At 35.0% G+C, this 24,009-nt stretch overlaps 3 protein-coding genes across 11 annotated transcripts; 1 reads left to right on the top strand and 2 right to left on the bottom strand.

Annotated features, from left to right (window-relative positions):
- Positions 1-3,648: 3,648 nt before the first annotated feature.
- On the bottom strand, positions 3,649-11,128 carry LOC129292724 (uncharacterized). Of its 3 annotated transcripts, none has more exons than XM_054930341.1 (14): positions 10,988-11,128; positions 9,153-9,374; positions 8,994-9,060; positions 8,530-8,636; positions 8,310-8,378; positions 8,180-8,234; positions 6,938-6,985; positions 6,701-6,858; positions 5,965-6,203; positions 5,594-5,684; positions 5,189-5,317; positions 4,903-5,056; positions 4,301-4,395; positions 3,649-4,209 (listed from the first exon to the last, which is right to left on the bottom strand). In XM_054930341.1, exons 2-14 carry the CDS (start codon positions 9,339-9,341, stop codon positions 4,018-4,020), a joined length of 1,593 nt encoding a protein of 530 aa, XP_054786316.1. In that variant the 5' UTR covers positions 9,342-9,374; positions 10,988-11,128; the 3' UTR covers positions 3,649-4,017. The 3 variants fall into 3 exon arrangements, with proteins under 3 accessions (XP_054786316.1, XP_054786315.1, XP_054786317.1); XM_054930340.1 differs by lacking the exon at positions 10,988-11,128 and adding an exon at positions 10,029-10,296; XM_054930342.1 differs by lacking the exons at positions 8,180-8,234; positions 8,530-8,636; positions 10,988-11,128 and adding an exon at positions 10,029-10,298.
- Positions 10,702-15,738, top strand: LOC129292726 (protein CHAPERONE-LIKE PROTEIN OF POR1, chloroplastic-like). 4 transcript variants are annotated; one of them, XM_054930348.1, is made up of 4 exons: positions 10,702-10,933; positions 11,022-11,378; positions 14,702-15,059; positions 15,380-15,738. In XM_054930348.1, exons 1-4 carry the CDS (start codon positions 10,931-10,933, stop codon positions 15,553-15,555), a joined length of 894 nt encoding a protein of 297 aa, XP_054786323.1. In that variant the 5' UTR covers positions 10,702-10,930; the 3' UTR covers positions 15,556-15,738. The 4 variants fall into 4 exon arrangements, with proteins under 4 accessions (XP_054786323.1, XP_054786322.1, XP_054786324.1 ...); XM_054930347.1 differs by having other exon boundaries at positions 10,702-11,378; XM_054930349.1 differs by having other exon boundaries at positions 10,702-11,378; positions 15,330-15,618.
- A 240-nt stretch (positions 15,739-15,978) lies between these two features.
- Positions 15,979-21,067, bottom strand: LOC129292725 (probable protein phosphatase 2C 60). Of its 4 annotated transcripts, none has more exons than XM_054930343.1 (5): positions 20,672-21,063; positions 19,767-20,209; positions 18,691-19,058; positions 17,478-17,714; positions 15,979-16,460 (listed from the first exon to the last, which is right to left on the bottom strand). In XM_054930343.1, the coding sequence occupies exons 2-5, from the start codon at positions 20,083-20,085 to the stop codon at positions 16,191-16,193; spliced, it is 1,194 nt and encodes a 397-aa protein (XP_054786318.1). In that variant the 5' UTR covers positions 20,086-20,209; positions 20,672-21,063; the 3' UTR covers positions 15,979-16,190. The 4 variants fall into 4 exon arrangements, with proteins under 4 accessions (XP_054786318.1, XP_054786321.1, XP_054786319.1 ...); XM_054930344.1 differs by having other exon boundaries at positions 16,291-16,460; positions 17,455-17,714; positions 20,672-21,066; XM_054930345.1 differs by having other exon boundaries at positions 16,321-16,460; positions 17,418-17,714; positions 20,672-21,066.
- Positions 21,068-24,009: the final 2,942 nt, after the last annotated feature.

A 24,009-nucleotide genomic window follows, 5' to 3' on the forward strand; every position in this document is an offset into this window, starting at 1 on the left:
AAAATCAATTATTGAATTATATTAATCACAACTACATATTATAATAAAAAATGCAAGTGATCTTTATGCTATAAGATTAGCAACAACAGGCAAATCAAACACAACATTAAATAATTATTTTTCTACTTTAGTGAAGATGTATTAAGCCAATTACTCTTCTAAAAATAAGTAAGAAATATGTTATAAAGAAAATTTATTAAATAGATAGATATAAGAATAAATTATATTAATATAATTAATATATTATAAAGAAAGATATCACCATGTTTACTCCATGCCATTAAAATTATCAATATAAAAAAACTTTAGTTTTAAATAAGAATTACAAGTATTAAAATTATAATTGATATAATTAATATAAGTATAGATTATGTTAATATAATTAATATATTTAAAATAAAAAATAATATATATAATATTCGGGACGGGACGGGACGTTCCGATGGTAATCCCGTGTCCCGTCCCGTCCCGCACTCCTTTCCTGTCCCGTCCCGTAAAGTCCCGTCCCGATTATTTTCGGGTCGAGACAAGACCCGTCCCGATATGATCGGGACGATACCGGGCCAATCGGGACGGGTTCGGAATGAACACCCCTACTTTTTACCAATTATTCCTATATTCTAATACTAGAATTAAGGTCCTAAAAATCAGATTGGTCATTTAATCGATTGAGATAATGGTTTAAGAATTAGTGGTCCAACTAAAGTTAACCTAGAATCAGATTGGTCACAGTTAAAATAATATAATTTGATTAAATATACAAAAATATTCATATGAAATACCATAATATTTAAATAAAAGTCATTGATTCTTAAGTAAATAAAAAATTTATCAATAAAATCTTATGTACTTCCTCTGGTTCTTATTATATGACACTTTCAACCATTTCACACATACTAAGAAAAATTAATTTTTTTCTTGATATCATAAAAAAAATGAGATGCACTTTCATTTTTACCCTTAGCTTTAAATAATATTACAACTATATTAAATACTTTCATGCTAATTAAAAAGGGGTAAAATTGAAAAAAAAAGATTTAATTATCACAAGATATTCTATATTTTAGATTAAAAATTACTTTTAGAAGGTGTCTTATAAATAGAACTGGAAGAGATATGTCTTATAGAAATAATAATTATAAGTTTCTAACAATAATAAAAAAAATCATTAAAATTATTAATTAATAAATTTATATTTGATTTAGGGTTTAATATTCAGAGGAAAAAAGGAAAAAAAACAAAAGAAAATAAAAATAACAAAATTTAACCCAAGTCAACCCATTAACCCACCAGGTGGCTGGGTTTGACTGAGTTAAAGTCAGGTCATAGGTGACTAATCTTCTCAATCAATCAAATTAGCTAGATAACTGATTCATCAGTTTATGGGTCAACTTGGCTAAGTCGGTCTAGGTTTACAAATAATGACTAGTATTGTACTCAGATTTGAGCTATTTTATTATTTATTATTATATAAAACGTGAACATTGGTTTTTTTTAAATATCCCTAATCCCTTGAGTCGTGTGTATTGAAAATTAACTTTTTCTAGAATTACTCCTTTAATATACTCCATTCGTTAAAAAATATAAAACATTTTTAACTGAATTTTTTTTTCTAATAAAGTAATTACTTGTCTTCAAACTAATTCTATCTTTTTATATTTATCTCTATTTAATAGGATGTTTCACCCTAAAATAAATATAAAGTGATTTATTCAATAAGGGTACTTTTAAAGATAAGGTAATAATTACATCTTAAAAAACTAAAAATATCTTATATTTTTTAACGAAGTGAGTATTAAAGTAATAGAGATAACTTGGTGCATTTATGACGATTAAAGCTTTACATTCATGACTAAAATAAAATGATTTCATCGGTTAAAAATAAATAATAGATAGATAGATAACAGAGAGATACCAAATCCATGGTTTATTAAGACATGTTTATGTTTTTTTTAAATAAAATGTTTCGTAATATAGTTTTTAAAATTATTTTTCAAAACAAAACAAAATAAAAATTTATTTGATTATGTTAATTTAAAAACAATTGTAGAATTAAAAAATAGGTTAAGAATAATGATTGCAGACGATTAATAATAGTGATTTATGATAGAAATTAGTCAAGTTAACTATATTTTTTAATAATTAAATGTAATGTGTTTTAAAAACAAAAATAAAAAATAAAACAACTTTAAGATATTTCTATTTTTTTGTTCTTAAAAACAAAAAATATAATAGTTGTAAAAACAATTGAATCTGAAATACTTAGGGTCTATTTGGTTTCTGTATCCATTTTTTATTTTTAAAATTTTTTTTGTAATATAGTTTTTAAAATTATTTTTCAAATAAAAATCCATTTGATTATATTAATTTAAAAAAAATTTAAAATTTAAAATAGACTAATATTGATGGTTATAAGCAATTAATAGTGATGATTTATGATAGAAATTAATCAAGGTAACTATAATTTTTAATAATTAAATATAATGTATTTTAAAAATAAGAAAAATAAAATAAAAATAACTTGAGGTTGTTTCTATTTTTTATTTTAAAAAAATAAAATATTTTTGAAAACAATTAAATCAAAAACATTTATATGAATAAATTTTAAAAAAATTGTTTTAAAAAATAATTTTTTTAAAAAAATATGGATATACTTATAAATTATAGAAATTTATATATTCTATTGAAAAATGTGAGAAATGTTTTCAAAAATTAAATGCTAAAAAATATAAGATATTTTTAATATTTTAAAGTATAATCTTTTTACCTTTTTCAAGAAGTGTCTTTAATAAATGAATAATTTTATATTTATTTTAAAATAAAATACTTTATTAAATTAAATATGAATAAATATAAAAGAATAATACTAATGTAAAAATAAATAATTATTTTATTAAAAAATAAAATTAAATTAAAAATATCTTGTAAATAGAATAACTTGACATAATTCACTGTGTCGTATTCGTATTAATAATAGACAGAAACGTACGGTCTACATAACAATTAATGTCAGAACCGGTGAATGGTACGGTAGATGAAATGGAGACACAATCCTGGATCCTGACATTGCCCCATTATTTATTTGCTTATTTAATTCATTTAATGGGAAACGGTTGATTCTCTCTTAACCGTGACAGTGACTGTGTCCCTGTAGCACAGCTGCACAAGACATGAGATTGAGATTAGTGGTCCATGTGTCATTGCCTCAATGGCCTGCTATACATTCCCCGACCTGGAAAACAAAAACAAAAGCAAAAGACCATATGAGTCAAAGGAAAGATGGAGAAACGGGGTTTCATTTCGCAAAGAAAGAAAGGGAAACTATTTGTTATGACATTCATTATAATATGCATGATACGATATAATTATTGCTTAATGATCTTTACTTTTACTTTTACTTTTATTTTTGAGCAAAAATACAAACATTAGTCTACATTTATAAGAAGTTTTAACTCATTTTAAAATAATGATCCTGATCATGCATGTCTATTGTTTATTCTTCAACTACAAGATGCATGTAATTTAGCTCTTGTAATTTATCCTTCTCTAATGATATGCTGATCTCAATATCATCATTCGGAGAATGGGAATCTCTAGTTAAGTTTGGAGTTCACTGCAGTGGCAGTCTCTCGTAAACAACACAAGATATACATCTACAACATCTCTTTCCCTTTTCCAGCTCATAATCATTCTAAACAGAAATACTTGCTATAGTATTCCTTCAAGAATACAACAAATAGATACAGCCAACAGAAAAGCGATTAATCCTGCAACTTTAGATTGTAGCTGAGCCATATGCATGACTGTGTAATAGTTAACTGTATTATTAACTATGACTAATCAAAGGTATTTCAAAATTTTGCAATCCTCACTCTTCGATATAGTTACAGCTATACATTGAAAGTTGAAACATGGCGGGATGATCAATTATTGACCCGCTCATGTGAGATTCACATAACACGTCTCGCTTGCTCTTTCCTGATCCCTCAAGATGTCAAAAGATGACAGTGAATCAGTTCATGGAGGCAATAATTGGGTAATGGACAAGGAAAGCTGGGCCCTGAGATCGTTAAAGCTCTTATTGGCATTACGAAGAGTCTGAATATGTGGTTCAGCTTCTTCTACTGGTAGTATCCTAGCAAAGCTTCCCTCTTCGAGATAGTCCACCACTCGATTGGCAGCTTCTAGTCCCGTCACATAAGATTTTTCCTATCAAACCAAAATTATATTACTTAACAGGCACGAAGCTTCCCATCTTGTAATTAATGCAACCAATGAAAAGAAGATATCAAAGTTCAACCTGTGCCCATGAGCCGTGTCGATTAACAATCCAATCACCTGCCATGAACAAGTTTGGGAAAGAGGTAGACCCACGCAACGCGTTCTTGTATGAACCTATGAAAGAAATTGACACCAACAATAGGGGTTATTTAGACCACAAGAAAGAAATCAGAGAAAGGAATCATTGTAAACGAGCACAATCCCCAATGCAGGTGGGCTGGCTCTGACGCAAAATATTATAAGATAATATCGGCACAACAGAATGCATGTACAGCTGATACATAAGGGAGAGAAAATAACAGAATAATACCCACCACAATCATTAAAAGTATGGGTTTAATGCTTATCTAATTACATACACAGATACAGAATATAAGATCTTGTTGTCAAGTTGGTTGCAGCTCTACCATGTACCACAAATCTTAATACCTCAAACAAACGCTAATAGCATAATATGACGTTAACTGATGGCCCCAATGCAATTATAGTCTATCATAGAATCCAACTTATATATCTTGATGAATATGGTTGGACGGACTATATGCAAGTTTGATCAACCGAATGTGAAATCCACCCATTCAAAACAAGCGCGCGCGCGCACAAAAATTAATTACGTTGTACCTGGGAAGAAGTGGGTCAAAGATTTGGGATATCTACCAATCTCTTTATCAACCACTTTAGCATTCTCAAACTCTTTAATATACTTGGAGAGGTAAGACTTCAATTTCACAACCATCTGCTCATCCTTCAGTGGCAACAACTCATTTGCATAATACTACCACGATCAATCATGGCATGTAATTAGATCGGCAGTAGAATATCCACACATAGGAGTTGATCATCATGCTTGAAGTAGAACCATTAGCTAATATAACATCAGATGAGCATAACAGAACTGAACACTAACAAAGTCAGCTTGCAAAACTGTCATAGAATCGCTTTGATGCTCATCTTGAATGACATTCAAGTCAAAGAATGTCCATGCAAATGAGTTGTCAAACCCAGAACAAGCATTGGTGGCAGCCGGAATCTTCACCTGGTAAACAAGGATTTGATAACAAATATCAAGGCCATAGTGGCCAACAAACCAATTTCATACACTGCCAAAAGCCACAAATGATAGTTGAACAGACAACAACACAAATGCAAGATACATCATCATTTATTGTGAGTCGTGCACCAATTCTACATTGAAAAAAATAGGGAAATACATGTCTGGTTCCTCTAGGAAGATTGACAATGTTTTGAGGCGTATTCTGATTAGTGCATGATATAAAAGTAGTAAAAATGAAAAGGTTTTATTTTTCCAAACCTTCTGGTCAAGCCAAAGTTTAACACTGAGAACATCAACGCTTCCCAAGTTTAGAACCTTCAGAAAGTCCTCCCTTGAACATAATGTTGGACTAAAGAAAAAGCAGTAGGCAATTAAAAACGGCAGGAAGAAAATTAGTAAGTGGGTTTACTTCTATGAGATGCTAAAAGCAAAACACAGAAAAAATTGAATCCACTTTTTTAAGTTAATCTAAACAGGTTAAAAACAAGCATGGATTCGAAGCCTTTATGACATAATATCAAAAAACCAAAAATTGCTATATAGAATTAAAAAGCTTGGAACTAAATGCAAGATTAGTGTATAAATATAGATAAAATTATTAGGAGCTACCAAATTCAGAAATACCATACCTTTTATTTATAATCTCTTGCAAAGTAGATATTGCCACTGCCATGATCACTGCATCAGCTTTGTAGGTCACCCCACCACAAACTACCTCTGACACACAACCTGTTTCCTCATTGAAGATTAAATCTGTCACTCTACTATTTTCCACAAATTTACAGCCCTTAGCTCTTAGGGAATCCATCCATGGCTCAAAAATCTTTTCTTTTACAGCTCCACGAGGCCATGCTATATCAAAATCTTTCTGGATCCATGAAGCAGGTAAACTTATTCAGGCATTCTTATAAAGTACATGTGAGGGTAGATAATAGTAAAACGTGTACAATGGCAATCTGAGCTGAATAATGAATTATTTTGGGACAATAGAAATTGAATATATTATGCTTAAAATGTACTCATTGCACGGTCAAATTACAAGTGTGCTCTCTTGGTGTTGTTTTACATTATTAGCAACTCATAGGCTCCTCAAACAAATGATTCATCGTGAATATAATTTTTTTTATGAACCATGCTTCAAAGCTAGTCTCAAAAGTTATGAAAGATACAAAAGGGAAACCTTTCCTATATCTTGACCTTTCTTTTTAGTTGCTTTCTATTCTTTTTCTGTCCCTTTTTTAAACATATTTTCTAACATTTTTTGGATGTCTTTGCTGCTCCAATCTCCACTAGGAGAGTAAGATTTGTCACATTTCATGATATATTGCCAGGGAATAACCCCAGTATCAAATTGCAATTACAAACCTGGCTAGCAAGGACAATAAAATTTAGCAGTCCCAGTGTTGCAGCAGCACTACATTGCTCTGCTGGAGCAAACAAGCCCACATGAACCAACGGCCCTAGTATATCCTGATAAAGCCTCTCTGAGCAGCCAAACTGTTTGAAAAGCTCCCTTGCAGTAACTACCAATTGAATATCCAAATGAATCAAGTGACAAATTCGATGATTGTTTTGAATGTGGGGAAAAAAAAAGAAGCTTACTTGAATCATATTTCCTCCAGGCTGTGTCAGTGTTGTCAAAGTCAATCACTGGAATGAGGATGTTTTGTCAGTGAATTTTCAAGTATAATGAAGTAATACTTGGAAATATGTACTTGATGAAGAAATTCCGTTCTGTTTATTGACAAAAACAATTATGAGTTGGGAAGCAGGCTGAGCATAAACATAGGCATGTTAAGGAAAGGGGAATGAAGAAGTAGATTGAGCATAAACAAAGGCATATTAAGGAAAGGGAAGTGAACTGTAAAAGTCAATCAAGTAAATAAACCCATAGTAACGATTTTTGTTAATTAAATCATAACCATACAAATGGAAAGTTAAAAAAACGTCAACATAAGTTTCATCTACTCAAGCAGAAGCAAAGATAAAATGGCAATGCTTAATATTTGGTATATCTCTCAGGCATCCTCCTCCCCCATAGCTCAGAAGAATTGGAAAACAGGTACTAGTACAACAGCATATGTCTGTGCATAAAAATGAGTCCTCCAATGAAACTCGAGTGCTTTCATTAAATAACAAGTTAAAGTTGGAATTATAATATAGAGTTTAATTGGTTTTACATAAAAGCTAGGTTGTTGTAGTTATTAATTTTTCATAAAAAGTGCACACGTGTCATGAACAGTACCACTTATTCTTCATACTCTATGCAATGCACGGGGACAATGTCTAATTTGAAGAAAAGATGGTGATGAGCAAATTGTCTTACATCCTAAGCTACCATTCATAACAATCCTACACGATGAGGATGTCATGTAATAAATAAATCAAGAGGGAGTTAGTCAAGGGGCAAGCAATAGTCAAAATTAATTAGTTCATTAGGGTCAATTAGGCCATAAATAGATGGGTTGGGTTGGGTTGGGTTGGGTTGGGTTGTAAAGAGGCTTTTGGAAAAATGAAGAGTTGAGGAATTGAGCATTCTATTTCCCTACTTTCTCTCTCTCATCAATCTATCTCTCTCCTCTCTATTTCCCTTTGTTTCTTCTCTTTTCCTTCTCTCTCTCTCTCTCTCGGCCCCCTACCTTTCTCATGCAACAATGGTATCACCCATTGCCAATATGATAGTAACATGGGTAATGACTTAGGAGGTCATTGGCTTTTAGAAGTTCATATCTATATGGAATTACCCAAATATGCAGGAGGGCATAAATCCCTAGCCATTTCACTTTTCTTTTTTCAAATTCCAATATCGCGGGTCAAAGGAAAGATACTTCATGTATAATATACCTGCAGCCACTAAAGGTAGAAATGTCAACCTATCCAACAAAGGAATCCGAAAGAACTGCAAATAAAATAATGAACATATGAGGATTCAACCCTAAGAAATGAGACATGAGGCTGAAAAGAAGCTGCATACTCGGCTGTAGTATAAGGTTCCCAATGGAGTAGGCAATTGAGGCAAATCTTGAAATATTGGAAACTCTACCTGCAAGTAGATGCAGTTTCTCTCAAGTCATATGAAGACAATTAACCAACAGAAACAGAGAAGGAGAGTAGAAAGTTTCGTTTTTTAGCATATTAAAGCGCTGGATAACGCTTATCACCAAAAAAATGATGGCATATAGCATCCTCGTTACCTCCAGTCCCTCTTCAGAATATTGTGCAGATTTTGTCCAATTGGTGAAAGGCTTCATGCCCAACTCATCAACAAGGCTAAATATGTTTTGAAAGGCACGATAATAACCTAGGAGAAAATAAATAAACAAATAAATTGCATTGCAGTAACTATCTAAATCATGATAACCATAAAGTGAAACAACTCCAAAATAAGCCTTGATCAATGATCTTTTAAGAAGGGAAACGAGCGTTCAATCGTTAAATACAGAGGAACAATTCACTGTCCTCTGTCCTAAAATGAATATTCAATTTCAGCTTCGTCGCCATCCCTTCCAAAATGTAGATAGTAAATAATTCGTGAAGTACCGGCAAAAACCGTTATAAACTGCTCAATTTAGTCACCAATTGTGCAGAACAAGATACCGAAATAACTTAAATTTGGCCTTTTGATTTTTCTTCTAGAACATGCAAGAAGAAGAATTACCCCGGCTCGCTGTAGTGTCAGGATAGCCGAAACCGTAGTCGCCTTCAAGAACGGTGACGTCGAAACCCTGAAATAGAATCCAATACGACGATTGAAGAAACCAAGAAGCAAGTTAAAGGACATCAAGAAAACTGAGGAAATGAAAAAAGATGAAAAGACCTGATTACAGAGGTGATGAGCAGCTCCAATGCCAGCCCAGCCAGAGCCGACGATTACTGCTTTTCTTTTGCCACTGTATCCTCCAATGGAAGAGCCTTGTGAAGTTTCAGTTCCACAACGAAACAATCTTGGGTTCCTCCTAGCGTTTGGTAAGCACGGTGGGAAAGCGATCCTCCCGCAAGCAAGCATGATCCGACTACTATGGGCAACGACTTTCAACGACTGGTTATGATAAGCCGAGAAGACACAGAAAATTAACAAGGTAATCAGCAGCTAAAATGATAGCAACCTGTGGTTATCAGTCGATGCCATTAACAGCACACTAGTATACCATAGAATTCGTCTACAAAAAAATAAAGGGTTTTTTTTTTTTGCAGGCAATTTTGCGCAAATACCGGACCAGACCGGGCTCGCATTCAACCCGAGGTCCGGTCTGAAAATTCTTCGGGCTAAACTTTGCAGTCTGAAGTCTGGTTTGGCCCGAAGCGAACCCGGTGTTAGACCGGGTTGCGATACCAGTCTGCCAGACCATCCTGTTTCTTTTTTCCCTTTCCGTGATTGATAAACAGGCAAATGAGAAGATGGAAAAGCATTCCGTTCAGGGATAGTAATATATTCAATCAAACAAGAACACAGCAAAAAATGAAAAAAAAAATAACAAAATAATTATCAACATCATGTTTCAAAAGAATGGGAGAGAAACTTCAAAAAGCTAACGTTTTTCACAATAACAAACCCACAAAGTATGCATAGCAATATAGGAGGAAGAAGCATTCAACGCAAATAATGGAGGAGGAAGAAGAACAGGTCGATGGCGAGAAGAACAACGCACATCGATGACAAGAAAGCATAAGAACAAAATAGCAGCCTTCTCACCAGCAGGGAAAGCAAACGGACTTTCATTTTGTGAACATGTCTGAGCCTGACCATCAGCCGATCTGGACGATGAAGGTCCCATTATTGTCTCTCGACTATTCCGTACTCTCTTCCTCATCGTGGCTCTCTTTTTCAGATCTTCATGTCCGTCTTGCGAAGGAGAGTGAGAGGACGAAATTTCGATGGAGAAGTTGAGAGGAAGGCCACTAGGCCACCGAAGACTTGAAACGGAAAAGTGAGGATGATCGTCGGCTGCCGAAAGTGAAAAGGAAAAGTGACTGAGAGGATGACGCTTCAGCGATTTGGCGGATGACTGAATGGGCCGCTGGGGCATTGGATTATTGGGGACCAGTCCAACCTTGAAATATTTTTCTACCTTCTATAAAAAAAAAGAGAGAACCGGGTCAGACCAGACCGATTGGTCTGAAGAGGCAACCTGGAACCTGGTCTGACCCGGATGATCAACCCCGTCTGATCTGGTCTTTTTCTTGTTCGGGCTGTTTTGTTGGGGTTTGGAGTAGACCGGGTTGTGTCGGACCAGTCCGGACTGAGTGGGTTACTAGATTTTTTGCACAGCCCTTGTTGGCTTGTCCACCGCCATTCGTCGCACTGGTTAAGTTTCGTCCTGTAGTCGCCAACTATTTACGCCGTCGTTTCTCTAGCTTTTGTGTGACAGTGTCAGTGTATACGTATTATCTTTGTAGGGGTCGTTACTGCAATCGAATTTACAACTTGACTTGCGAATGTCTATCTATCCAATCGGACATGAGGAGAAGTTTTTTTGGGGAAAAAAAATGGTAAAAGGGAAAAAAAGTTGAGTATGACCTTGGTCCTCGTCTCCTAGATATTTTGCGTCGACGGACCTCCTCAGATGAGAAATTGCTACTCTAGTTTCACACGCAATGGTTAGATACGGTTTCAAGTTACATCAAAACATGGCGCTTTATGCTGTTACTTACCGTTAAAATTACCCGTTTCCCTCTGTCGCTCCAGCTTTTTGTTTTTCTCTTAGAGATGGCCGCCACTCGCTCCGCTCACCCCGACTGTCTTTCGCCCGGCTCGGCCTTCATTAGACCGCCGGGTCGAGTACTCGATGCAGCTCCGATCGGAAAGCCTATTGTGAAGGAACCCTGGCGCGGCGCGCTGTTACACTCTAAGCGTACATTGTCGAGGACTGTCTCGCCGGTTCAAGCCTGCTCGGGAGCCGACGACTCGGTACCGTCGGAGATGTCCGTAGAAAACGCACTGAAGCTTCTCGGAGTCTCTGAGGGAGCTTCCTTCAACGACATACTCCGCGCCAAGAAATCGATCCTCGCCACTATTAAGGACGACCAGGAAGCGGTTGCCCAGGTTTACTTATCCTGCTCTTCGCACTCCACACTTTCTTTAATTTCAGAGAATTAGAACTTAATCTGGATGTCATTCATATTCTTAATTGTTGATGATGGCCCCTCATCTGCGTTCAGACGTTTGCCTTCAGTTAAACCCCTCATCTGCGTTAAAGTTATTTACTTTTTAAGAGTAATAGTCTGAAAACAGAACTTGCATTGAGGGGTGCCCGTACAGGACGGTAAGATTTTTATTTATCGGTCTTGCTTTGCGCTGGTCTTGCTTCTCAGTAAATCCGGGATTAGGAGCTTCAAATTGAATTTTGGTTCTGGGATGGGTTAGCGGTCTGTCATTCTAGTTGATTTCGAGTTCTCTGATTCTAGATACAAGGGAATTAGAAGTCTCGGTGCTCCATGTTGACTTATCTTCCAAAGTGATCTTGTTCAATCATTGTATGTTACACTTCAAATTCTACTGGACGGTGGACAGGATACGGCATGTTTTTTTTAATAAAACTGGCATATGCCCGTGCATAGCACGGGTGATAAATTAATTAACAAAATGTTTGTAAAATAATATTAGTTAATTATATATATATATATATATATATGTATGTATATTTGCGTGTGCATCCCGTGTATATAGGTAGTTAGATATAGATATGGTAGAATGTTCTAAATAACTAACTTCATCTGAAAAAAGATCATGGAGTTAAGAAGTTATTAGACCATGGGATATGAAGATATCACAATGAAGAAATAAAAATAAATTATATTCATTAATTATAAATAACTTTGTAAATAGAATCCTATGCGACTTCACATACAGGCTAAACCATGGAAGATGAAAAGATATTTATGTACTAAACAATGAAAATGACCATATAAAATTTTCCCTAATCACTTGAAGTAATGTTAGGAGATGAAAAAAACACTTCAAAACTTATGAGAATTAAATCAAAACAATGTGTAAGAGAATATGCACCCAAAAATTAAGTTAAATTCATATCTAAATTTACTTTTTTTGCTTGAGACAACTTCCCTATACAATATGAAGTGTTGTTGTCATGCAATGCTAGGGGCAATAGTATTTTAATTTTCAAAGGAAAACATCAAAAATCTAAAGTAAAAATTAATAACCGTATCTTACTCTCAGACATATTTCATGATTCCAATATTAAAGATAAACAAATAATATTATTGAGATGGATCAAATGTGAAAACTATCCATCATTAGTTTTGAAAGTAAAGATCTTGAATAACATGCTTTGATTTATTGTCTTTTTGCCATTGAATATCTAGGTTGAAAAACATTATAAATTATACATTATAGCATAAAAAGAGAGAGAAATGAGATTTGGACAAGGCTTGGAATTCATAGTAAGTAATTGGAATTAAAAACAACAATGGCAAATATAAGATAAGAAACTCAAACCTGAATGTTCAAATGATAACACAAAAACCTCTTTGAGAAAACCAAGTCCCCGACATTTGAGAGGTTTCATCATATGCATTAGTTTCTAATTACAATCGAAATCAACAAATTTAGGGTAACAGATTTCTAAATCATAAAATTATGTTCCTTCTAACAAGTTACCTGTTGGAAGTAACCCACTAATAGAATATTACCTCTCTTCTTTTATGATTTGTTCATTGTTTTTTCCCTTTTGGATTCTCAATAAACATGGACTTCCTTCCCACATATGCATTGACAGAAAAGTAGACAAATGCTTGCAACTTCCCATCACCTTTGTTCATGGATTTGTGCATTTAGAGGTATAAATGACAGTTATTCACTCAACTCTTTAGCAAGGAGGAGCTACAAAGGCACAAATTAGACCAAATTCTCCATGTTCTGCATAAAATACATGTATAAAATAAAACAAAGATAGTTGAGAAGTCGGGAGGCTGTTATGCTTGAAATTCTTATAAGTGGAACCCCATGTTTCATAATTAAATTAAGAATTAAAATTAATTTCCTAAATGGGATTAAGGTGTGGGGGTGGCTTTTATGTTTAAATTTTTTTTAAGATTTCTAAAATTTAAATTTAAATTGTGAATTAATTGAGAAGTTATGTTAATGGATAAGATCATAGAAATGGTGAGAATATTTATTTTTTTTGAAAAAAATAGTGAGAATATTTAGAGATAAGGAAAAGTTGATCATGGCAGTTTTCATATTATAAATTTAAAAATTAAATCATCAATATATCTAAATTATAAATAACATATTCAAATTGAACGTTTAAATTATAATTAAGAATTTAAGTAAATTTTACAAATAGGATATGGAGTGGGGAATTTATGATACTAAAAAATTTTCAAAGGTTTTTAAAATTAACATTAAAAACTGAGTTAGTTGAGTAGTTATGGTTGAAAATTGATATGATGGAAGAGAATGTTTTGGAATAAGGAAAAGCAGATTTTGTTAGTTTTAGAGATGATGTAGATAATTTTTTTAAAAAAAATATTTTTGGAAATTAATAATGACGTGGGTAGCCTAAAATTGCATTATTTTGAAAAATGCTTACGTGTCAGGCTTGGAGGAGTAATTGTTATTTTTCTATTATATATATTATATATATAGATAGATATAGATGTCGCTCAAAAATCCGTGCAGAGAAAGCAAGAAACTAAGATATAACAGATAGCAAAGGCTAGCTGCACCCTATAAGACGGCTGCTAAGGTTCCTGACAATATTATCTCCGTGGTGGGTTCGGCGAACAAGTCGGTCTACATTTTTTGTTTACCTCCCTAAAGACGTAGTTCAAGGTGACTGTCCAGTTTGGCATGATTAAGTTCTTTAATTCTTCTGATGATACTCATCAGAGGCTGATGCAGAGCATGTTCCTGTCGGATGAGATTAATAGCCTCCACGGAATCTCTATGTATGTTTAACTTCAATGAATTTCTCATGCCAACAAAGGTCCTGTAGTGGACACAGCATATTCTGTTGTGTTGACATATCCGTGTCATGCCGAGTTATGTCTTGTATCGTGTCAGCATCTGAACTTCTTGTTAGACATGATGCTTCTTTTTTTCTTTTCGTAACGTTAAATGTTTGGCTTAGACTGGAAACTGAAGAATAATCATTGGACGCGTGGTGAAATATGCATTATTCTTATGATCATCTACATTTAATGTTTTTAAATGTCGCAAATAATATTTTCAGAGTGATTGATTTTTTAATGGAGATGTCTATTTGGCTAGGTTGGTGAATCAAGCTGGCCAACAGTTCATTGTCATCTCATGTTCCAATATTTGCTTTACTACTTTTGAATTTTAGGGAAACTCCGTTCCCTTGTTGATTGATGGGATTTCTTCTTGTTTTCTGTTTCTTTTAGATCGAGGCTGCATATGACATGTTACTTATGCAGAGCCTAACTAAGCGGCGAGCGGGAAAAGTAGTGGATAGTAAAATTCGTTATGCTGATGCCAAACCTGTGAAGCCCTCTGGTTTGGGCTCAATGCCTCCATGGTTCCAAACTACAATGAAGAATTCCCCAGTTTCGATAGAGACTCCCTCAACTAGTAATTTAGGTGTACAAGCTGGTGTGTATGGTGCTTTGATGGGTTTAACCTATATTATTGATGCTTCTACACCCGCTTCATCATATTCTGCAGTAGACGTTCCTGGACTCATCTTGGCTGGTAGTTTTGGAGCTTCCTTGTACTTTATGACCAAAAAGAATGTTAAGTTGGGTAAGGGGCTTTCTCGTGCATATTTTACACTTGTTCTGTGTTCAAGTGAATCGATATGTGTTGAATGTTTAATTTTAAATAGGTCATTTTAACAACTCACAGATCTTACATGATATGCATATACTAAAATAAATAGGGGCCTCTTTGTTCAGTAAGTTGTTTGTGTTGACTTCGACATGCCAAAGCTTAAACTCACTGAAGCGTGTCCCGACTTACACCTGAGTTGAATAGATTGTTTAATGTTCTATCCTCCCTCTGCTTTGCACTCAGGAAGTTTAAATGCAAATTCTACAAGGGTTTTCTGCGTGTAACTCTTGCAGGGAAGGCCACTGTTATAACCATAGGAGGGCTAATATCAGGTGCAGCAGTGGGGTCGGCTGTAGAGAGCTTGTTGCATGTAGATGTTATACCATTTCTAGGCATACACTCCCCTGCTACTGTTGTAAGTGAAATCATTGTTTTGTCTCAATTCTTGGTTTCCCTGTACCTAAGGTAGACACGGAGAACACGATGTTCATATATTGAAATGTGATTCATCCTTTCCTTTTCTTAAGAATCATTGTCTGTCTTTCAAAACTCTGAACAGTGTGTTAGCTAATCTTGGATATAGTGCCAAAGGGCGAAGACACATTGTGAATCATTGATGGAGACAGATTTAAATCTAGGATTTTTTCTTATATTTCATGAAGAATATTTTGATCTTTTCACGTATCCGAAAAAAATTATTTAAGAGTTACCTCCATTTTTGGAACACATCAAGCATAGTTTTGAAACCTACTCCCATTCGTCTTACTCCAACGAGAGCATTAAAATCATCAAGTCCTTTGTCACAAAGTGCCATATATCGTCAAGCTTCTTCAGCAATAGTTACAATTAAATATTTAAATAAAAAAAATGATAAATCGTTAAGAGGCTAAGCTTGGCGCAAACACAACTCATATAACGGTCATGGGAAGATCCCCGTTGTTCTTTCATTTTGTCAGAAGGCCTAACATAACAGGCATTACTATTCTAGTAAGCTACAGTTTCGCATTTAAAAAATTGAAGTGCTGCTTCTCTCATTGCTATTTGAAGACACCTGGTATTCACACAAGATAAAGATACAACAAGACACATAAGATACAACTTAAATCAGGTACCACCAGCCTCTGCTGGTGTCGTGCAAGGTGCCAGTGTGTTTGGAGGCAGGTTGATGCCACCACCTCTAACAGATACACTATTAAACTTCGCAGAGCTTGCCCTACTCACGAGATTCGAGTCAAGGAACACAACAATCACAGTTATATCATCATGGAAATGTCGACGAACCCCACGATCAATCTTCTTTAGGTCTGAATATCTCATTTCTCTCTTCTTTGCTGCTTCTTGGAGGGCGACTTTCACCAGTTTCCTTGCACTTCCCTGAAAGAGAGACAGCAGATTCAGCATAAATCCATTTTGTACCATGTTTACTGCCTGAGATGCATCAGCAGCTCATATCAATCACATAAATTATTTGAAGTGTTAAAAACATACATAAAAGGGCTGTCAATCTGATTAGAAATCAAGTAATATGAGCATATCAGTATTGTCTGAAGTCAAATGCCAATAAAGTAATTACTTGTTTTGCTAGATCTAACCAGGTAAGAGTTTACATTACTGAATAGACCAATGGGATTTTTTCATGAAGACGATTGGATGCAGCTTTTCAGGGCAGAATCAAAGAATAAAAACTTTTAACCTAAACATAGAAAGACCATAAAATCTCAAGAAAGATTTCCATCTTCTTCTTGCAAAATGAAATCCCCTTCACCCTGGAATTTGTCATCCAGAATCATTCTCGGAACTAGGAGACATTATCTAAGTATTTGCTTAATGGGATGCCTGGTGGGTATGAGTCCACTAATTAATAAAATTCCGTTTCCATTTGAAGCAGATTAACAACTTGAACCATTCCCATTTCTATATGTGCAAATGTAACATGCCCAGACAATGTAGGGTGGGCACACCAAAAATATTTCTGGACAAATAAAGGCCGACCATTCAATTTCCTTCCCTAAAGACTGGCAACTTAGTGGTGAATATGCATGTGCCCTCATCTCACTGGACATTTCACGTTATAGTAAAAAGTAAACAATAAGCGAATATCAAAAAGAAAAAAGAAAACAATAAGCCTATCATCATAACCCCCCCCCCCACAAGAAAAAGGCAAAATTCTTCCAAATAGGCCATGAAACATGCAACAGACCACAATAAATGAATGATCCACTGAACAGAGAAAAACCAACCATCATACGATGTCACGCAAATACATGCCAATTTCAATGGAAAACAAGGTGCTCAGGAATCAGGACAAACAGGAGGGGGGGTGGGGTTTACAGTATTGCATAACCAAGACTCTTCCGCCTGATCTTACTCAGATTGAAATGTGATTCTTACACTACGAGGATTATTTTGAACTATATCAACTGCATCTTGATTGCTAAGGTGCTCCCAGAGCCCGTCAGATGCAAATATAATAAATTGATCGTGAGGCTGCAATTGGTACACTGATATTGATGGTTCTGAGCTTAGTATAGGCCTCTTGAATGGCTCCCTAAGTCGAAACTTGGCATATAGTGGTTCTCTATTGAACTCAGCCTTTTTCAAATAGACATCACCAATAGATCTTGAAACCTGCAAGGTTTAAAGATTTTAGATGTTAAGAAGTAATGCAACACACACACGCGTGCGCCTGCAGACCAGGATGCTTCGACTGAAACCAATCTAATGCTCGTGAATTTTGTCAATTTGCAACAGCAGTTCAAAAGTACAACTAAAACTGCTTGTTCCATTCTTATTGGATCAGAAAGGGCAAGAGTTCAAATGCTGGAATGCCCTGGATGAAGCGCAGGGAAACAATATAATAATTTTATTCAGTAGGACTCTTGTAAGCATGAACAATAATCAAAGTATGACATAAATCTAATGAACTGTGGTTGTTAAAATGATGAAGATAATCATTATCCGTATGGACCATGATAAGGACCGGACATGATATGAGTCCAGGTTGAAGTTTCAAGGGGGAAAAAAAAACTAAACGAAACTAAACGAAAGACGCAAAAAAGATTGATAACAAAATTTTAAAGAACATTATATGACGTATCTCAATACGTGGGTTTTACCAATTAAAATCAAGTTCTTTTCCAAATATACACTACAAGAGAGAAGGTACTAAAGTTCCTTTTTTGCTTTAAATTTTAATGTTTAATATTTTTTTTAATATAAAATTGAATTGTAGTTACTTTTTTACATATTAAAAATGATTAGAAGAATTAGTGGGAAATTATTTAACCTCCCACTCTCCTAAATAAATTTTAACTTATTTTTCTTATATTATGTATTTTATCAATGTGGAGCATGACTTTGGGACAAAAAAAAAAAAAGGCCCCAAAGACATGTATGTATTGATTTCAATAAAAATGTCCAAGCAAAATTATATGTAGGTTAGGTAGGTTAGGTGATACTAGTACTTCTGCTCATATAATTTCAACAGTGTAGGAATGAGCTGCCACTGATAATGCGTATTTAGAAGTGCCTCATGCAGCAAAAGCAGATGATTAATTAGCTCTAGACACAAGAAAACCATTATTATGACCTACAAATGACTTACTTGTATAAGGCCCTTTACACGCCATACATTATGCTTTAAAACAACAATCTGTGAGTCATCAGGGTGCAAAGAATGCAGTTCCTGTCTTACAGACTCTATCCCCACATTGTGCTCTGCTGACAATTGCACAGCCAGTACATCCCCAGTTGCCTTGACCGCTCTTCCCAAAACAGCCCTAGAATCACCAAGATTAGCTACATAAAGGGTTCCATTACAAATAACACCAACAAGACAGCATGACCCAACAGCTGCAATTTGTGGTTTCATTGGCCACTGTCGGGCAACAAGAGACATAAATCCCTCTTCTGTTGCTTGAAATGCCTTACGAATTACATCTACTGACATTGATTGCTGCTCTGAAGCAAACCCTGCAATTAAAAGATGGGAAATTTATTTTTTGATCAACAAACATATGGAAGAACAGTCAAAATTTAGCTCAAATCCACAGACGAATGCCATATGAACTCCTCAAGTATCATTCACAATTCCCCACGGCCTCAATTCAATGCCTCTCACTTTTCATTTTTCATACTTTTCAGCAATATTGTATGGCTGATAGAACTTTGATGGTTAAGCTGGGTCAGAAAAAAGATTAAAACAAATTTTCAAAAAGTAAAAACAATTGCTACTTCTGACATCATTTTGGTGGTTTCACTAAGGTAACCACAAAATAGAAATCAAAACAAGCACAGAATACATAACTTTCTGTTCTCATCAAAAAAAGAAGATACTCAAAACAGAAAACAAACAACTTTTCATTAACTTGGTTCCACTGGGACAACAAGCTATTGTCTCGGGCAGCAAATAGACAATTTTTGTTGTAGAAACATTGTAACTCAACAAGGTATAGATTTCACCATATCGAAATGGACTATATGGTTACTTTTCTTCCCTTGAACATATCATATAAATCAGACAGTATCCTTCCTATGTACTTTGTCAAGTCAAAAGCAATCATAGACTACAGTAACAAAAAAATTTGAAAAGGAAGGCCGCGAGAAATACAATAAAGTGACAATTGTAGACCATAACAAAAATAAAAGCTTCAAGAATTCAGTCCTCTAGATGTCACTTACTCTTAAGATGATGAAACAAGTTATCATTAATAAACCGTGATGTCTCAGGGCCCCCATGCCCATCATAAACACCAACAAAGGTACCATAAGGACCAGACTCACTGGAGCCCAAACTGCCCGATTCAATCTGGCTCTGATCCTCCAGCAGGTTATTGGCTTGGACCACAGCCAATGAAAATTCACCGCTCAAGTGCTGCCCCGAGTCTTTGTACCACAACAATCCATCTAGTCGACCTCCGGCATCTGAACCTGTACGTGCATTTTGATCCGAACTTGGCCACAAGCAGGCCCGCAGAAAGTTCATTAACTGTGATAACATCCCTCATCTCACCAGACAACCGTCCAGAATTTCCTCATCTATCAACGGCCCCAAAACTTCCTTACCCCAGAATTTTCAGTCACGATTAGAGCAGTCCTGAATTCCTCGCCACGAGAACGATTCACTATCAACAACGAAAAAGGGCGGAGAAACCATTATGATTCACAAACCCCAGTCGTAAAGCAGAAAGGCCCTTGACAAGGGCTAATTAGGATTGTATGCGATAAATCACATTCAGAAGCAGATAATAGCTTCCCTGGGCCCGTAAATGCCCATAATAAGCACGAGGCAAACCCTAAGGACGAAACTATCAACACAGGAAGGAATTAATAAAGGAAAAAAAATCATCGCAAAAGAAGAAGTCAAACCCGTTTGTTCTCAGAGTCAGGTTCTCCCTCTCTCTCTCTCTCTCTCTCTCTCTCTCTCTCCCTCCCTCTCTCTCTCTCTAGGTGAAACTCTAGCTTTTCAATCATCCAAGTGTTCACATTAACATTGGAAAAAAGAATCCCCAAGTTACACTGATCTCAACAAGAGCCAATAATTGACGGCAATCACTACCTGTAAAAATTGTGGAGAGAGATCTTACCAAAACCAGACGAATTGACAATAGATGGTGAGATATCGAATGGCCCGGTTGGAAAGGAGAAAGTCAGCCGAAAATGGAAGCATTAGATCTGTGGATCCATCAATATAAAGAGGAGAGAATAGAAGTGGGATTATAGTTAATTTCGCCCCCTCTCTATCTCAGCTAGTATTGAAGAAGCAGAGGGTGCGTGGATGCAATCAAAAGGGAGAACTGTTGTGAAGGATTTGACCAAGCAAAAGGCTCGCTTTTTTTTTCCCCTCTTCTCATGGGACCAAGGCCCATAAAAGAGCAACGAGGGAGAGATTGAAGACAGCAAAGCAAAGTTTCAGCACTGGGCTCCACACCACCATGCTAGAGAGTGACGAGAAGATGAGAGTTAATCAACTCCTCTTCGAGGACGATAAGGGATTAAGGGGTTTCGTAATATTATGGGCGTTCCTTTCCGTGAATGGGGTTCATATGAGAACACGTGGAATTTATGGTTTTACTGCAAAATAAAAGGTGAGAGACCTATTATTTCCTTTAAAAAAAACTCGGTTGGGTTGAATTATGAACCAGCGCAAACATCATAGTTTCAAATTCAAAGTGCTTATTGACGGAGCCTCAACGTAAAAACCAGGGCGAACATGACTTGAATACCCCTGTATAATTTGAAACTACAATTATATCTTCTACAACTTCAGAATAAAAGTTGTAATCAGAGTTTCTTTGAGAGGGAAATACTATTTTAACTTGACAGATTATAGTATCGAATTTTGTAACTTCAACCAGTGACGGATCGGGAGCATGAGTTCGGGGGGCCAAAATGAAAAAATTCATGGAAGTGGGGAGGCCAAAATTAGATTTTTTTTTTTTTCCAAGCCAAGAGTAAGAAAATTTAACAAAAAACTTTTCATAGGTACTTGGCCCCTTCAGATCTGTCCCTGACTTCAATTTGAATGACAAAATTTGCAACCGAAGTTCATATTATATTATGTCAAGTTGCAATTACCATATTGTCATTGGCCTGTCATGTGAATACCGAATACCACAGCAAAAAGAAGTTTATGACTAACACAGGACGAAATGGATGTAGTTTACAGATTGTAAACGTCTTCCTAGCTCCTCCTCATTGGTCACGCACTCCTCTTTAGCTGGATGCCAATCGTTACTGTCCTTTCTGTCTTTATTTGGCGTGACAAACTCCATGTAACCAATCCCTCCTAAGCCATAAAAAAAAAAAAATAATAAGAGTCATTCTTGATGGGTCATTTTCATATCCACCTCTAAGGTTAGTGAAGCTGCTTTAAATTTGTGTAAAAAAGCAGTTGCCCTCAAAGGATTTGGTTTCAGATTTTGAGTTTTGCATGGCGTTTGTGACAATTTTACAGCTTGCCCAAGGATCCAAGTGCCTCGAACTCAACAGCAAAGTGCTAATGCAAAACTGTGTTGACTTCAATATTTGTCACACAATAGGAAAACAAGTAGTATTTTACTTGCCAAAATGCTCGTATATACCCAGATATCCTTACAGTTTAGCCAATAAAATTTTATGCTGTGAGTATACTAAAGATTGAACATGGCAAAAAATAAAAAATAAACTACTGCATTTTAAAAAAAAAAATCAGTAAACAACCTTACAATTCGCATTTCACTGTTACATGAACAGTGAAAAAGCCATGCAATTTATGGAGGCCAAAATATTTTATGAAGTGGATAAAGAACTAGTTTACTTGTTTATTGGTTCTAGACGGATTGATTTAGATTTTTATATTTACTAAGATGTCAAATGCCCCACACTTGCAAGTGCTCAGCTTCCAATCAGTCTTTGGTCCGTCTAGGGAGGCAATTTCGTGGAGCACTGTCACTTCAATACCGAACACCCACTATGTATATAAAAATAATAACAAGATTGAGATAGGAAAGAAAACTAGGTGGGATGGAGGAGTGTGAGCGACCCGGAATTAAACCGTCCCCAGATGATGCATTTGTTGTTGGTTGATTGATGAGTAGTTAATTCGTTGGTGTTAATATCAACTTCATACGGAGTTTGGCAGAGTCAATTCAAAATTGGATTACTGAATACTATACTGCTTTTGGCTTTGGCGCTTCGGCCGTGGTCAAACAAATATTAGAAAGCTTTCCCTTACTCCTAATAACACTTTCAACGACGAGAAAGCCTTCCCCAGAAGAAGAATGTCCCCTTGATGAATGATTTATTTTATTTAAATTTAATAGTTTTGCCTGTCTTTACGCATGTTGTTGTTTTTAATCAATCCTTCCTTTATTTTTATTCATAAATTATTTTCATTAAAATTAAAAAAAATTAAACTCCATTAACTTTATTTAAAAATTTAATATGTTTTTAATTTCATTCTTATTAAATATACATATTTTAATATGAAATGCTATAACATTTAACAAACTTTTCAACATTAAATAAAAAAATAATAAATATAAATATAATAATCATTAAAAAATTTTATAAATAAAATTAAAATAAACACTTCCTCCTTGTTTAACAAATAAAAGAAGAGCAGTAAATTGGAACGCAATGCATGACAAGGGCGCTACGATGGCATGGCAGAGTGCAGGGCCCAGGTGCAGCAGATAAGGGACATGTCCCTTTGCCAACTTGTGAATACATGTTTATTTGTTCAATTAATTAATGTGTCAGGCAAAAACGGCCCAATCTGTTTTGAATTAATGTGCGTAGTGTGTAACCTAACCCTCCTAATAACTCAGTCCTCTACCTAAAATCTTGCGCCTCCATTGGTGGCGGAGAAAAGGTCCAGGCGAGTCACGGTCCTTTACTTTTCAAATTTGAATTATATATTTTTAACCTTTCAAAAATATTTAATACTAATAAAATTTAATTTTATCTAAATTTTAATAATTACTTATTCAAATGACAAGAGACTGAGATTGAAATTGGGATGGTCTTTAAAAAAAAAACCCCCCTTTTATAACAATCAAGCCATTGAAATTTCTTAAATGAATAGTGTGTGTAACATCCTGATTTTTATATAATAAAGAAATTGTGGAATTTAGGTTTTGAGGAAAAAAAATGATAATAATAGGAATTTATATTATTTGAGGTTATTTAGAAATAATATTATGATTAGGTATTTAATTATGAATTTAAAAATTTAAATTTAAAACCACATAAGCAATATTTGGTTAAGATATAATACATAAATAATTTTTTTTATGTATGTGTTGAAAAAAAAAAGAGAAGGTAGAAGGAACAAAAAAAAGGGGGGGTGGAAGGTTGTTGTTTCGAAGTCCCACATTGGTTAGATGAGGGAAGAGAAGAGGTGCCTTCATGTATAAAAAGGAGGGGGTGTGTGTATTAGGAA

Source organism: Prosopis cineraria, unplaced genomic scaffold (assembly GCF_029017545.1).
Source record: "Prosopis cineraria cultivar Desert tree isolate PC_DT_omini unplaced genomic scaffold, ASM2901754v1 PC14, whole genome shotgun sequence".
NCBI classification, from domain to species: Eukaryota; Viridiplantae; Streptophyta; class Magnoliopsida; order Fabales; family Fabaceae; genus Prosopis; species Prosopis cineraria.

Coding starts and splice junctions, on each gene's coding strand:
- LOC129292726 (XM_054930347.1), top strand. CDS start 10,974: ATGCTGTTACTTACCGTTAAAATTACCCGTTTCCCTCTGTCGCTCCAG. Junction 11,379..14,701: donor ACCAGGAAGCGGTTGCCCAG/GTTTACTTATCC, acceptor TGTTTCTTTTAG/ATCGAGGCTGCATATGACAT. Junction 15,060..15,379: donor CAAAAAGAATGTTAAGTTGG/GTAAGGGGCTTT, acceptor TAACTCTTGCAG/GGAAGGCCACTGTTATAACC.
- LOC129292725 (XM_054930343.1), bottom strand. CDS start 20,085: ATGTTATCACAGTTAATGAACTTTCTGCGGGCCTGCTTGTGGCCAAGT. Junction 19,059..19,766: donor CTTGTTTCATCATCTTAAGA/GTAAGTGACATC, acceptor TTTTAATTGCAG/GGTTTGCTTCAGAGCAGCAA. Junction 17,715..18,690: donor GTGTAAAGGGCCTTATACAA/GTAAGTCATTTG, acceptor TAAACCTTGCAG/GTTTCAAGATCTATTGGTGA.
- LOC129292724 (XM_054930340.1), bottom strand. CDS start 10,082: ATGGTCAGGCTCAGACATGTTCACAAAATGAAAGTCCGTTTGCTTTCC. Junction 9,061..9,152: donor CTCATCACCTCTGTAATCAG/GTCTTTTCATCT, acceptor ATTCTATTTCAG/GGTTTCGACGTCACCGTTCT. Junction 6,204..6,700: donor TTATTGTCCTTGCTAGCCAG/GTTTGTAATTGC, acceptor TCATGGATCCAG/AAAGATTTTGATATAGCATG.